Genomic DNA, 14726 nt, shown 5'->3' with positions numbered 1-14726 from the left:
CTGCCTCTGCCTCCCGAGTGCTGGGATTAAAGGCATGCGCCACCACCGCCCAGCCTGCCTTTTTTTTTTTTTTAAGTATAATTTATTTTATGCGTGTGAGTGACTACATGTATGCATGTCCGTGCATCACACGCATGCAGTGCCCAAATAAACTAGGAGTCATTTCCTCTGGAACTGGAGTTACAGGTAATCGGTTATCCACCCAAGTATGGGTACTGAGAATTGAGCCCCCGGTCCTCTGCAAGAGCAGCCTGTGCTCTTAACCGCTGCGCCCCAAAGTCACATTTTTATGTCTTGCAATTTCCTGGGTCCTGGTGCACTCACAGGGTTGTAACAGAAAGCGCCAGCATCTGAATCCAGGACATCTCCAGCACGTTGAAGAGAGCCCTGGCAGGCCTCCCTCTGCCTCCACCAAAGTCTGGGGAAAGCAGGGTAGGGCTTGTGTTTCTAGGCAGAGTGCCCCCCACCCACTCACCTCACCCCACCGCCGAACATTTTGTAAGAATAAAATTGTACGGCGTGACCTTTTGTGTCCAGCTCATTTTACTAAGTGTAACCTTTTCAAGCTTCATCCACGTCTTAAGCCTCAGTCGTCCCATATTTGGGAGGGATTGGAAAGCGGAACAGAAAGACCCTGAGTGAATGGGGAGACCACCTTCTGCCCCCTCGTGGTGGATGTGAGTACTGCATCTGTCAGAGCTGGACCAGGGACGGCTTTACGGGGGTACTCAGCACCCCATTCCACCTCAGGGACACCATCTTACCCTGAACAACCCTCTGTGGCCACAAAGCTCTTAGAAACCCACGCAGAGCTCCTCCCTTAATGTTCTCGAGTCCCCACTTTTATTTATTCGAGAACAGGCTACCCAGGAACTCTCTGTGTATACCAGGCTGGACTCGAACTCAGAGATCTGCACACTTCTGCCTCCCAAGTGCTGGGATGCCTAACGTGTGTGTTACCATGCTTGGGTCGCAGCGTTTTATTTATGTATGCAGTTTGATTTGGTGACCTGAAGTTCAAGGTCCGCCTGGGCTACAGAAGGAGACCCTGTCTTAAAAATCAAACAATACTTACCTGACAGGGAAGTTAGCACCACGGCAAAGGTGGATCTCCGGGGATTGCTGACCCCTCAGTTTCCCCAAATGTGGGATCTGACTGAGTGATAGCAGAGACTCACTCTCTCTCTCTCTCTCTCTCTCTCTCTCTCTCTCTCTCTCTCTCTCTCTCTCCCTCTCTCTCCCTCTCCAGTTAAAACAAAAGAAAAGAACAATTAACAACTCCCAGAGCTAAAACTGGGTAACTGGGTGCAGTGCTCACACACCTCAACACACCCTGAGGTGGAGGCAGGAGCATCAAGGACAACCTCAGTGGCACAAAAACTGCTTGGGTTACAAGATGCCCAGTCTCAAAAATCAATATATACATAGGGCTGGTGCGACGGGTGAAGATGCTTGTCTTTAAGACTGAAGACCCACGTTTGATCCTGGGGTGGAGGTGGGGGCTTCCGGAACTTGTCCTCTCACCTCCACACACACGTCCCCCCCCAAAAAAATTAATCAGCTGTTCAAATGTAACTGTCGTTATGGATCTTTGCTTTTATAGCTTATATATTTCATGTGGTGTTCTGCCTCTGTGTGTCTGTGTGTCTGTCTGTCTGTGCACCACATGTGTGCAATGCCGAGGGTTGCCAGAAGAGGGCGTCAGAGTGCCTGGAACTGGAGTCACAGACGTTTGTGAGCCTCCATGTGCGTATCTCTGTGTAGCCTTGGCTGTCCTGGACTCACTTTGTAGACCAGGCTGGCCTCGAACTCACATCGATCCACCTGCCTCTGCCTCCGGAGGGCTGGGATTAAAGGCGTGCCCCACCATGCCGGGCTGTTACATCTAATTTTTCACAAAGAAAAACTGAGGCTTAGAGGTTTTCTTTTTTTTTTTTTTTTAATTGTTGTTGTTTGTTTGTTTTTGTTTTCTTTTCAAAGACAGCTAGACGGAGACCTACCTACCCTAGGGGCACCTGGCTTTGGACCAGGATTATGCAAAACCCCCTTCCTTTCATCCCACGGGTGGAGGGGGTGCAGTGGGGGGCCTGTGACCTCAGGCACAGCCCTCACTCTCTCTGATCTGTTTGCCCCTGCAAGCCAACACCTGTTTGGGCTGCCAGCCAGCCAGGGGGAAGCAAGCAAGGCGTCTTCCCCTTCATGGAACCGGCTGGGAAAGTGAGACCAGAAAGCGCTGCCAGGCATTAACCCTCTGCCCCTGAAGCTCAGGACGACCTTAAACTCCTGATCCTCCTCACCCAGGGGCCTGGCTTCAATTTTGTCTTGTTTTCTGAGCCAGAGGCTTGCTGTGTACTCTTGGCTGGTCTCGAACTCACGGCTGGTCTCGAACTCACAGCAATCCACTTAACTCAACCTCCTGCGTGTCTCGGGATGACAGGCGCATAGCCAGACTCGCTGTCTGGCTCTTTGTCTTTCTCTCTGTCTCTTTGTCTCTCTCTGTCTCTGTCATTCTTTATTCTTTTTTTCCCCGCAGATCTCAACTCCTTGAGTTCCTCTTTGTCTCTTTCGTTCCCTCCCTCCTCCACTTTGACGCCTGGGTCTCTCTCTCTTTCTCTCTCTTCCCTCCCCGCCCCCCCATCTCTCTCCCTCTCTCTGTCCCCTTTCTGTCCTCCGTCCTTTTGTGTCACTGTCCTTGGCTTCTCTGCCCCTCTTTGTCACTCTGCTACTTCCCACCTCGTGTCTGTGGTGTGTCCCTGTGTCTGTGTGTCTCTCCCATCTCTCAACATCTCCCTCGGCTCTCCTGCTCAGCAGCATCTCTCAGCCCGTGACTCCCGTTCTCCTGTGAGAACTTGCTGAACACAGGCGCGCCCAGACCTGCCTCCGCCCCCAGGACCCCAGAGCCAGCCCAGGCCTGTGCCTTTAAGAGCTGGCGGCAGGGGGCGGGGTCTGCGCGAGCCCCTCCCCCCCCGCCCCCCCCCCCTGACGTCCCTTCCTCCCCGGCCCCTCGGTCGCCTCCCTCCGCCGCCGCCCGGGCCGGCTCCGCGCCCCCTCCCCGGCCCCCGCCCGTGCACCCTCCTGTCTGCCCGCCGCCCAGATGGCGCCCCGGGTTTCCCTTGCAGGGGGCCACTAGGACCCTCGGTGTCTTCTCCCCTCCCCATCCCCCCAACCCCCCCACCCCGTCCTGCCCTCGCTCAGCGAGGACTCGGGCGTCCACGGCGCCCAAGCTTTTGAGCTCGCGTCCCCAGGTCGGCTGGGGGGGGAGGGGAAAAGAGGGGACCCCGGGATCCCCACCCCCCCCAACCCGGCCACCCCTGTCCCCTTCCCTCCTGGGACCCCAGAGAAGATGTCTTCGAGGACGGCGCTGGCCCCGGGCAACGATCGGAACTCGGACACGGTGAGTGGGGCCCAGCCCCTTGGGAACCCCTACCTTGGTCCAGCCACAGAACCCCCTCGACCCCTCCCGGGCCACTGGCTCTGCCAGTCTTGACTCCTTTCCGGGCTCCAGAGCCCATGACTTTGAGGCCTCTCTGCTCTCTCCTCCCCGCAGCCCCAGCCCAGCCCGACCCCTAGGGGCGCCCCTGCCTTAGGACCCTTCTCTTGTCCCTCTGCAGAGTGCTTGCTTCCGCCGGGTCTCTTCCCTACAGGAAGACCCCTCCCCTGCCCGCCGGCAGCCCCTCCCTTCCCCGGCTTGCCCGGTCTGACCCCCCCCCCCCCCCCTGCTCGCCCGCAGTCTGGGCTCGACCCTTCCCGGATGGCACAGTCCCTGCTCCTCCGAGGCGCAGCCCTGGCTCCCTCTCCAGCAAGGCCCGACACTCAGCCTGGCCCTGCTGCCCTCCCTGCCTCCTGCAGAGTCGGGGTGCTGGCTCCCCCCTCCTGCCACCCCTGGCCAGTCCCCAGATCCGCCTGAGGCTCCCGCGAGCCGCCTCCCCCAGGAAGCCAAATGGCACCTGGGCCCAGGGCCCTGCCCGCTTCGTTCAAGGTGTCTGCACTCCCCGGCCTGGCCCAGCTGTACCAGCCTCTCCTGTCCTTGGATCACTGGCGCCTCTGGGGTCCTCCAGATGCGACCCAGACACTTATGGCCCTTTTACGGGAAGCCTTGGTTTCCAACCTGAGGGCTCCCATCCCAGGCTGGGGTTCCAGGCCCCTGACGAGGCTGACTCTGACCTCCTCCTGAGCCTGCCCCAGCCTCACTTCAACCCCCCTCCTCACACCTCCCGCTAACTGGAGCTCCCTTTTCCTGCTAGAGGTTAGGCTTCCTGGAAGAAGCCCCTCTCCTTTGCTTCCTGCCCTCCCCAAACCTTTCTTTGACCTCCCGGGAGGGCCTGGGCCCTTTAGCCTTGACTTATGGGGAGTTTACTGAGCCCGGAACCCTTGATCCAGGGACTCCGGGGCTGTACCCCACCAACATCCAGGAGGTTTCTTTTTCTCACAGCAGCCCCAGGCAGGATGCCCCCACTCCTGCATTTCCCATAATTCTGACAGCTCTCCAGGTGTCTTAGAAACCAGCTTATTGATGCATTCCGGCTAAGATGTGGGATCTTCCGCGGCCACCCTCTCACCACCTTCACCCCAGAGGCCAGGCGCACACTTTTTGTTTTGAGACAGCCACTCCACGCAGACCTGGTTGGCCTTGGTCTCATAGAGATCCGCCCTGCCTCCGCCTCCCCGGGTACAACCAGAGGCCCTTATCTGTGTCTCTTAAGGCATATTGCAGATTTGCTCCTCTCCCGCGCTGGCCCAGGTTTCAAGTAGGAGGAGGTTTCAACCAGACCCACCCACTTTGGTTCCCCAGTCATCCCAGGGAGGTACCCAGTTCCTCCGGTCTTGGGTTCGAATGCTGCCTCCAGGTGCCAGATTGCACTGTGTCTTCAGGCTCTGAGCCTGATTCCTGCCTTGGAACGTGTGTGTGTGTGTGTGTGTGTGTGTGGTGGTGGTGGTGGTGGGGTAACGTCTTGAGTCCCGCAAAGAATTACCGGAGACATGTGGGTGAAGGCGGCGCTCATGGCTGTTGGATCTGAGTCAGAAGGCAAGGCGTTCTCAAATACAGATGTCATTCGTTGTCAGGCAAGCTCGCAGAGCCTGCTTCAGCCTCAGTTTCCTTGTAAGCGGGTTGACGGTGGCACCTCCTGCACAGGAACTTCCTCGGGTCACGTGCTGGGATTATTCCTACCTTAATCGTTCAGAAAAATTCAGACCCACATCCCACTGCCGTGTGACCCTCGGGCCAGTGACCTCGCCTCTCTAAGCCTTGGTTTCCAAATCTGTATAGTAGTTGGATTTCTAGCAGGTTTTCTTCTTCCCTGCAATGGTTGGTGCGTAGTGGGGAGCGCATAGTGGGGATACTGGGATGGGTAGGTTTTTTTTTTTTGTTGTTTTGTTTTGTTTTGTTTTGTTTGCTTTTTGTTTTTTCTCTTTTAGTTTTTTGAGACAGGGTTCCTCTGTGTAGCTCTGGCTGTCCTGGATTCGTTCTGTAGACCAGGCTGGCCTCGAACTCACAGCGATCCGCCTGCCCCTGCCTTCCCGAGTGCTGGGATTGAAGGCGTGCGCCACTATGCCTGGCTGGCTGGGATAGGTAGTTTTGTTCTCTGACTCCAGCCTATGAGGAGTCTTGTCTGGAGTGTCACATTGTCTCCTGCAGTCTGAGGTTGCAGACCCCAACTCTGCTACATGGTGACTGAGGCGATAGCCACAGAAGGTCACACTCTTATGCCCCAAGTTCTAGAGCTGCAGAGAGCAGGGGCCAGCTTCTCTGCGTTCCCTAGCAACAGGCATGGTGTCCAGGCACCGGCCTGTCGGTTGGCCAGGAGGGATCCGGGCCAGCTGGTGGTGCTAGCCAATTTTAGCTTCTGCCCCTAACCCCTGGGGATTTCGTCACCCCCTTGTCCCAGCTATCCCCTTGTAGGGGGTCCCTTAGCCAAACAGACTACAGTGGCGGGCCTTCCTGAGTCTGAGGAAGGCCCCTGGCAACACCCAACAGGGAGTCTTCTCCAGGCTCTAAGCTTGGCAGGGAACTTATCTTCCATCGCTACCACCTGCCTGCCCCTTCCGGGGCCCTGAACTGTGAGCGCAGCCGATGGCATCTGGGAAGATCAGCACTCAGGAGCCCAAAGCCTAGGCTGGAGTCCCAGGCCTTCTCATCCACCTGCTGTATTCCCTTGGGGGAACCTCTGAGAGGCTGGGCTGGATGATGCTCACCATGGCTGGACTCACAGGAGTCGGGGTATGAGTGGCATGAACAGGGACAGTGGTAGAAATCAGAACCATCGGCCTCGTGTTGTCTTTTTCTTTCTACTGGCCATGCTAGAGACTGTACTGTGTAGACCAGGGCTCTGTCCACCACATCCGTAGCACTGTTCTGAGGGTCAAAGCCAGGATCTTGCACATGATAGGCAGAGGCTCTACCCCTGAGCCACGCCCCCAGCCCCTCACTGGGGGACTCTAGGCAGGGACTCTACCACTGAGCCATGCCCACAGCCTCTCACTGGGGTACTCTAGGCAGGGACTCTACCACTGAGCCACGCCCACAGCCCCTCACTGGGGTACTCTAGGCAGGGACTCTACCACTGAGCCACGCCCACAGCCCCTCACTGGGGGATTCTAGGCAGCGGCTCTACCACTGAGCCACGCCCCCAGCCCCTCACTGGGGGATTCTAGGCAGGGGCTCTACCACTGAGCCACGCCCCCAGCCCCTCACTGGGGGATTCTAGGCAGGGGCTCTACCACTGAGCCACGCCCCCAGCCCCTCACTGGGGGATTCTAGGCAGGGGCTCTACCACTGAGCCACACCCCAGCCCCTCACTGGGGGATTCTAGGCAGGGGCTCTACCACTGAGCCACGCCCCCAGCCCCTCACTGGGGGATTCTAGGCAGCAGCTCTACCACTGAGCCACGCCCCCAGCCCCTCACTGGGGGATTCTAGGCAGGGGCTCTACCACTGAGCCACGCCCCCAGCCCCTCACTGGGGGATTCTAGGCAGGGGCTCTACTGCTGAACTATTTCTTCTCATTTCCTTCGCTTGTCACTGAAGCAGGATCCCTCTGAGTTATCCAGGCTGGCCTTGAATTCACTCTGTTGTTCAGGCAGGCCTTGAATTTTAAAATCGGATTGCCTGATGGGCATCATCTCTTTTCCTCTAGTGAGGAAGCTGTGTGAACATGGCTGGCCCCTGTCCACCCCAGCCTTTGTTTCTCCCTGGACTGTGGGGGTGCAGGGCCTCCCTCACTGGGCTTGCTTGGGAACCGAGTGTAGGTGAGGAGCCTGTTTGTACAGGACCTGGCCGATGGTATCACCCTCTTAGTAAAAGCCACGTGGGAAGCAGGCGGGCGTGGTGGAGTAAGCCGGTGAGCTACCCGAGAAAACCGAGGCAGGAGGATTTTAAATTTGCAAGACCTTATCTCAAAATTAAAATTAAAATGAGGGCTACGAAGGTAGGTGGGATGGGGATATGGCTCACTGGGTAAAATTCTTACTGTGTGGATATGAGGATCCGAGTTCAGATTCAAGCACCCACATAAAAGCTGGGCATGGTGGAACATGCCTGTAAGCCCAGCACTGGGTGGGGGCGTGGGGCACATAGAGATGGGCAGATGCCCGGTACTTGCTGGCCAGCCGGTCTAGCTGAGATGACAGTATCTAGCTTTACCGAAGAGGGAATGTTTCAAAAACTAAGGTGAAGGGTACTAGAGGAAGATGCCCAAAACTGACCTCTGACCTCCATAGGTAGGCACACATACAAAAAGAGACAGGTACTGGGAATGTAATGCAGTGGTAGAGTCCTTGCCTAGAATCCCCCGTGAGGGGCTGGGGGCATGGCTCAGTGGTAGAACCCTGCCTAGAATCCCCCAGTGAGGGGCTGGGGGCGTGGCTCAGTGGTAGAGCCCCTGCCTAGAATCCCCTAGTGAGGGCCTGGGGGCGTGGCTCAGTGGTAGAGCCCCTGCCTAGAATCCCCCAGTGAGGGGCTGGGGGTGTGGCTCAGTGGAGGAGCCCCTGCCTAGAATCCCTCAGTGAGGGGCTGGGGGCGTGGCTCAGTGGTAGAGCCCCTGGCTAGAATCCCCCAGTGAGGGGCTGGGGGTGTGGCTCAGTGGTAGAGCCCCTGCCTAGAATCCCCCAGTGAGGGGCTGGGGGTGTGGCTCAGTGGAGGAGCCCCTGCCTAGAATCCCCCAGTGAGGGGCTGGGGGCGTGGCTCAGTGGTAGAGCCCCTGCCTAGAATCCCCCAGTGAGGGGCTGGGGGCGTGGCTCAGTGGTAGAGCCCCTGCCTAGAATCCCCCAGTGAGGGGCTGGGGGCGTGGCTCAGTGGTAGAGCCCCTGCCTAGAATCCCCCAGTGAGGGGCTGGGGGTGTGGCTCAGTGGAGGAGCCCCTGCCTAGAATCCCCCAGGGAGGGGCTGGGGGCGTGGCTCAGTGGAGGAGCCCCTGCCTAGAATCCCCCAGTGAGGGGCTGGGGCGTGGCTCAGTGCAGGAGCCCCTGCCTAGAATCCCCCAGGGAGGGGCTGGGGCGTGGCTCAGTGCAGGAGCACTTCTCTAGTATATGAGAACTGTACCACCAACAACAACAACAAAAAAGGATAAAAACAGGTGTAGAAATATGAGTCAGTCTAATGCAGTATCTGTAAGGACTGTCATTTTGGTAAAAGATGGCTGTGTTCAGATCCCAGCTTCAGGCCTCAGTTTACCCCGCCGTCCATGCTTGCTGTGCAGCGGCCTGGCAGAGCTTCCACGCCACAGGCAGCCCAGGCCTCGGCTCCCTGGCTGTTATGGACTTTTCCCTTCATCTCTGTCCCAGTGTCCTGTTTTCCCGTCTGGCTCTCAGGCTCTGGCCAAGAGAGAAAGGCCTAGTCCCTGGAGGTTCCCAATCAGGACAGGGCAGCTGGGCCTGAGCAGGTCACCCAGTTGGGGAGGCTGGGGCGGGCCGGGCCAGCAGGAAGCGAGGAGTCGGCGGCGTGGGTGATGGCAGGGTGGCGGAGGGCAGCCTCGATGAAACAGTGTTTCCCTGAGAAGTGGACAGAAGGGTCAGGGCGGGGTGTTGGGGCCAAATCAAGAGTTCTACTGTGTGTGGGAGAATTTGGGGCAACAGTGATGACGAGACAGTGTCCCACCTCCCCATCAGACTATGAGCTAAGACCCTGCCGGAAGCACGCGGAGATGTGGCCGTTCCAAGCTCTGTTGCTGTCTTTCCTTTGTAGTCTTGGGCTGGTGAGAAGGGCTAATTAAATCAGGTACAGGCTCGCCGTGGTGGCACAGGCCTGTAATCTCTGCCCTTGGGGGGCTGAGGCCGGAGTCTCAGGAGTTCAGGGCCAGCCTGGGCTACATGGGACCCTTTCCCACCCTACCTCAAGAAAAACAGACTTGGGGCTGGCCCAGGGGCATTGGTAGAGGAAATAGGGTATTGGGGTTCTTGCTGGCCGGATGGGATGTTGGATCGGGGTGAAGGTCAACACTGATTGGGGGGTCGAGGTGAGGTCGGCAGTGTTTAGAAGAACGTGGTGTAAAGATGCCAGCAGACCAGGAGTGAGAAGGGGGTGGGCAGGGAGGGGGTGACGGACAAGCACCTCTGAGACCTTGGCAGTCCGTCTCAGAGCCTCCTCACCCTATCCCACCACCCCACCCCACCCACCACCCGTTTTGTACACTGCTGGGAACAGAGCCCTGAGCCTTCTGCCGGGGAACCAAGCGTTCACCTACCACCAAAATGGTTTCCCAGCGCTCGGCTCTTCTCGAGCCAGGGCCGCATGGAGCCCGTTGTGGTGGTCTGTGGTGGTCTCCATCCCAGCCGATTTGAAGGGGCGGCAAAAGAGGATGGAGCGTTAAGGCCGCCCTCAGCTACCCAGTCAGTTCGAAGCCAACCTGGGCTTCAAAAGGGGCCGGTGTTAACAAAGCAAAAGGAAGCTATCTTGCTATGTAGCCCAGGCTAGCCTGGAATTCAGTGTGGAGTGGAGGATGGTCCTTCAGGTGTGTGGCATGGTGCCTGGTTGGTGTGGTGTTGGGAAGGGACCCAGAGCGTGATGCTTTCTACAGTCGAGTCCGCAGTCCCTGCTGGGGGCCTCTTATAAGATGGGGAGGACCCAGTGCAAAGGGACAGGAGGGCGCAGCGGCCAGAGCTCCAGAGAGCCACCTTGGCCCTCGGGTGCCACTGCAGTGGGAAGGGACTAGGATGGCTCACGTGCTTTGCTTCTCTCCACATAGCATGGCACCTTGGGCAGTGGCCGGTCTTCAGACAAAGGGCCATCCTGGTCCAGCCGTTCCCTGGGTGCCCGTTGCCGGAACTCCATTGCTTCCTGCCCCGAGGAACAACCCCACGTCGGCAACTACCGCCTGCTGAGGACCATCGGGAAGGGCAACTTTGCCAAAGTCAAGCTGGCTCGGCATATCCTCACAGGCCGGGAGGTGAGTGGGGCATGGCTGAGGGACGCGGGTGGGTGTCAGGGGCAGGGAGTTTAAGAGGCAAAGTGTGAGGTCAGGGCTGGTCCTGGTTGGCCTTCTTGCACAGAATTTAAAGGTGGTTTTGTTTTAATTTTATTTGTTTTTGGGTTTTTGTTTTCTCTTTTGTTTGTTTGTTTTTTTGTTTTATTGAGACATGGTCTCTCTGTGTAGCCTTGACTGTCCTGTACTGGCTTTGTAGATCAGGCTGGCCTGGAACTCACAGGGATCCACCTGCCTCTGCCTTGGCAGTACTGGGATTACAGGTGTGCCCCACCACACCCAGCCCATTTGGTTTGTTTTTGAGACATAGTATCTCTGCTTAGCCCTGGCTGTCCTGGAATGCTCTGTAGACCAGGCTGGCAGTGAACTCAAGGTCCGCCTTCCTCAGCCTTCAGAGTGCTGGGAATAAAGGTATGCACTGCCACGCCCCACCCACCCACCCTTTTTTTTTTTTTTTTTTTGGTTTTTCAAGACAGGGTCTCTCTGTGTAGCCTAGGACATCCTGGAATCGCTTTGTAGATCAGGCTGGCCTTGAACTCACAGTGATCCACCTGCGTCTGCCTCCCAAGTCCTAGGATTAAAGGTGTGTACCACCATGCCCGGCTATTGTGAGGTGGTGCTGGGATCCAAACACCCAGCAGCAAGCGCTCTTAAGTGCTGAGCCGTCTCTCCAGGCCCTGCTTCCTCAGATTTTTCCAAAATAGCCCCAGTAGGAAAAGAAAATCAGTTAGCAGGTTCACTGAATTGTGAGGATGTCCGCAGTCACAGGTGTTCCCTCCCCGCCTGCCTTCCTCTTTGGGTTTTGTGTATTTTTATTGTATTATTTGGCTGTTTGTTTACTGCCTATGTGAGAGAAAGACCAGAACAGGACATCAGGTGGCTTTGCTGTCCACCTGTTTGCCTTGTGATGGGTCCCCTCACTAAACTGGGAGCTTGTGGCTTCAGCAGGGCTGGCCGAGCAGCAAGCTCCCCGCATTCTGTCATGCCCCACACTGTGTCCCCAACGCTGGCTTTCTGTGCCCTCATGGCCACGTCCAGCTTTTTCAACACAGGAGCTGAGAATTCAAACTCAGCTTACAATGCACGCATTTTACCTTAGCCCAAGCCTGCCCATTTATTTTTGTTGTTGTTGCTTTGCGTTCAAATATTTTACTGATCAATTTTGTTATTTGACAGTTGCATACATGTATATAAGGTATTCTGTTTGCTTGGGGGGGTTGTTGTTGTCTGGTTTTGTTTTCTTTGAGTCGGGGTCTACTATCTAACCCTGGGTAGCCTAGAACTTGCCATGTAGACCAGGCTAGCCTTTGAACACCCAGAGACCGTCCTGCCTCTGCCTTGTGAGTTCTGGGATTAAAGATGTGCACCCTTATGCTTGGTTTATTGTTTTTGTTTGTTGTTTTTGTTTTGTTTTGTTTTTTAGTTTTGTAGGTTTTTGGTTTTGTTTTGTTTTTTTCGAGACAGGGTTTCTCTGTGTAGCCTTGGCTGGCCTGGACTCCCTTTGTAGACCAGGCTGGACTGGAACTCACAGCGATCCGTCTGCCTCTACCTCCCGAGTGCTGGGATTAAAGGCGTGCGCCCGGTGTGGTGTACACTTTTAATCCCAGCACTTAGGTGGCGGAGGCAGGAGGATCCCTGTGAGTTCAGAGGTTAGTGTGGTCTACACATTTAAAAAGCAAAGCAAAACAAATCCTAAGAGACAGAACGGCAGGCTGGTATTACTCATCGGTGTAAATACAAATTAAAACCCTTCCCTTTTTTGAGATAGAGTTTTGCTAGGGCACCAAGGCTCAAATCAAACCGCTTCCCCCCCGCCCCCCCGCCTTTTTAAAAAAAATTTTCCCATTTATTTACTTTGGGAGTGTGCATATGTGTAGAGTTCAGAAGACAACCCACAAGAACTGATTCTCTCTTTTTTTTCCACCCCATGGGTTCTAAGGCTCAAACTCAGGCTGTCCGGCTGTGGCCTTTACTTGCTGTGTTGACTCCCTTGCCCCTCCCCTCCCCTCCCCTCCTCTTCCCTCCCTTCCCCTTCCCTCCCCCATCTCAAACACAATATTAAGGATGGGCTCAACCCCAGCCAGTGATGACAGCACCCACCCTATCCCAGGAGCGTGGAGGTTTTTTTCCCGTCCCACAATTTATTCCTGTGCTTTGTCACATGCACAGAGGAAAAGTAACCATATGATCGTGTCAATACTGGCACGGAAAGTGCATGACAAAATTCTCAAAAATCCATGTGTGAGAATCTGGCAACGGCACAGGCTGTTCCCCGTATGTGGGGCACGAATTCCATTCCAGAGGTTGCTTTTCTTCTCCTCCTCCTTCTTCAAGATTTATTATATTCATTTAAAATTTTTAGCTTTTTTTCCCCTCTTTTGTTTGTTTGTTTCCCCCCCTCCCCCCACCCCCGAGACAGGGTTTCTCTGTGTAGCCTTGGCTGTCCTGGACTCATTTTATAGACCAGGCTGGCCTCGAACTCACAGCGATCTGCTTGCCTCTGCCTCTCGACTGCTGGGATTAAAGGCGTGCGCCACCACCACCCGGCTTTTTCCCTCTTTTGAGGCAGGGTCTCTCTATGTAGCCCTGGCTGGCGCCTGGAACTCACAGAGATCCCCCTGCCTCTGCTTCTCAAGTGTTTCACCACAGCTGGTGTATGATTCAGTTTTTGAAGTTATGTGTCTGTGTTTCTGTGGGTAGACGTGTGCACATCTGTGCAGGGGCCAAGGAGGCCCGAAGATGGCATTGGGTACCTTGTAGCTGGAATTACTGATTGTTGCCAGCCGCGAGGTGGCTGCTGGGAACTGAGCTCTGCAGGGCCCTCAGCTAGCACAGTCACTATTTAAAACCTCTCTAGTCCCTCATAGCCTGGGACAGCCATGTAGAGCAGGCTGGTCTCTGCCTCCACATTGTTTTTTTTTTTTTTTTTTTGCCTCCACATTGTTGATGTCATAGACTTTGATCCCAGCACTCAGGGAGGCAGAGGCAGGCGGATCGCTGTGAGTTCGAGGCCAGCCTGGTCTACAAAGCGAGTCCAGGACAGCCAGATGATGTCTCGTATGTCCCACATAGCCCAGGCTGCCCTGAAACTTGCTGTGTGATCTGAGCTGGGGGATTTTGACCTTCCCACTTTCTTCCACCTCTAGGTCGCTATCAAGATCATTGATAAAACCCAGCTGAACCCCAGTAGCCTGCAGAAGGTGAGACGTCTAAGAGGGGAACGGGATGGGAACACAGTGAAAACTGGGACCTGACCAAGCCTGGCGAAGAAAGGGATCCCCAAAACCACTCTCGCTCACTACTGTCTGTTCTTCCTTTCTGGCCTTGCCCAGCTCTTCAGAGAAGTCCGCATCATGAAGGGACTGAATCACCCCAACATCGGTGAGGAAAAGGGCGGGAGCTAGCCTGGGTGGAGCCTTGGGAAGGGAGGGTGGGTCAGCGGCAGTGCTGTCATTCCAGTGTGACTCTGGGCGGGTGACCTAGGGTCTGCGTGTGAGCTCGGATCTGTATGGAGGTGGCCATGACTGCGTAAGAAGAGGCACGTAGCCGGGAGTGGTGGCGCTCGCCTTTAATCCCAGCACTCAGGAGGCAGAGGCAGGTGGATCGCTGTGAGTTCGAGGCCAACCTGGTCTACAAAGCGAGTCCAGGACAGCTAAGGCTACACAGAGAGACCCTGTCTCAAGAAAGAAAAGGAAAAAAAAAAAAAAGACAAGCCACGTGACACGTCACATTCAGGGTCCATGTGACCCAGACAGAGGGTGGCCACTGAAGGGAATACGGTGTAGCCCCGCCTAGCTGGCGGGCTGCGTAAATACTGCTGATTTTCAGCAACGGGGGTACACACCGGAGGCCTCATGGAACTGAATGAAAGAAACTCTTGTGTAGTGAAAGCAGGGCTGAGCGGTGTGGAAACCCCCTCACCCCGACCCGGGCCATGAGTCGGGAGCCACTGAGTGTTGTGGAGGACGTGGTGATTGGCAGGTGGCTGTGGAGCCGGGGTGGAGAACGGCGGCCTCTTCCACTCCCGCCTGACTCCCTGTCCTCCCCACACCCTCCCAGTTAAGCTTTTTGAGGTGATAGAGACAGAAAAGACGCTGTACCTGGTGATGGAGTATGCCAGCGCAGGTGAGACCCTGCCCCGCGCCCTGTCCTCACACATGCTCCCACATCTCCACACCCTGCTCCCTCACATTGCTCCCTGCTATGCACCCTGCTCTCACACATACCCTCTCAGACCCCCACGCAGACCTCACGCGTACCCCTCACACCCCCACGCCGACCTCACGCATACCCCTCAGACCCCCATGCCA

General features: G+C 56.1%; 1 protein-coding gene across 2 annotated transcripts in view; it reads left to right on the top strand.

Annotated features, from left to right (window-relative positions):
* The first annotated feature begins 3174 nt into the window (after nucleotides 1-3174).
* Mark4 (microtubule affinity regulating kinase 4) overlaps nucleotides 3175-14726 on the top strand; it is a 31906-nt gene continuing 20354 nt past the window's right edge. The window contains exons 1-5 of one of the 2 annotated variants that reach the window (XM_051162528.1): nucleotides 3175-3394; nucleotides 10180-10380; nucleotides 13563-13616; nucleotides 13749-13797; nucleotides 14476-14541. In XM_051162528.1, the coding sequence (XP_051018485.1) occupies nucleotides 3344-3394; nucleotides 10180-10380; nucleotides 13563-13616; nucleotides 13749-13797; nucleotides 14476-14541 (421 nt within the window). In that variant the 5' untranslated portion in view covers nucleotides 3175-3343. The remainder of the gene's footprint in view (nucleotides 3395-10179; nucleotides 10381-13562; nucleotides 13617-13748; nucleotides 13798-14475; nucleotides 14542-14726) is intronic. The other variant, XM_051162529.1, reaches the window with a different exon arrangement.

The sequence above is a fragment of the Acomys russatus genome, chromosome 19 (genome assembly GCF_903995435.1).
Source record: "Acomys russatus chromosome 19, mAcoRus1.1, whole genome shotgun sequence".
In the NCBI taxonomy this organism is placed as follows: Eukaryota; Metazoa; Chordata; class Mammalia; order Rodentia; family Muridae; genus Acomys; species Acomys russatus.
The sequence above is the reverse complement of the archived record's forward strand: the minus strand, read 5'-3'. Positions and strand labels throughout refer to the sequence as shown.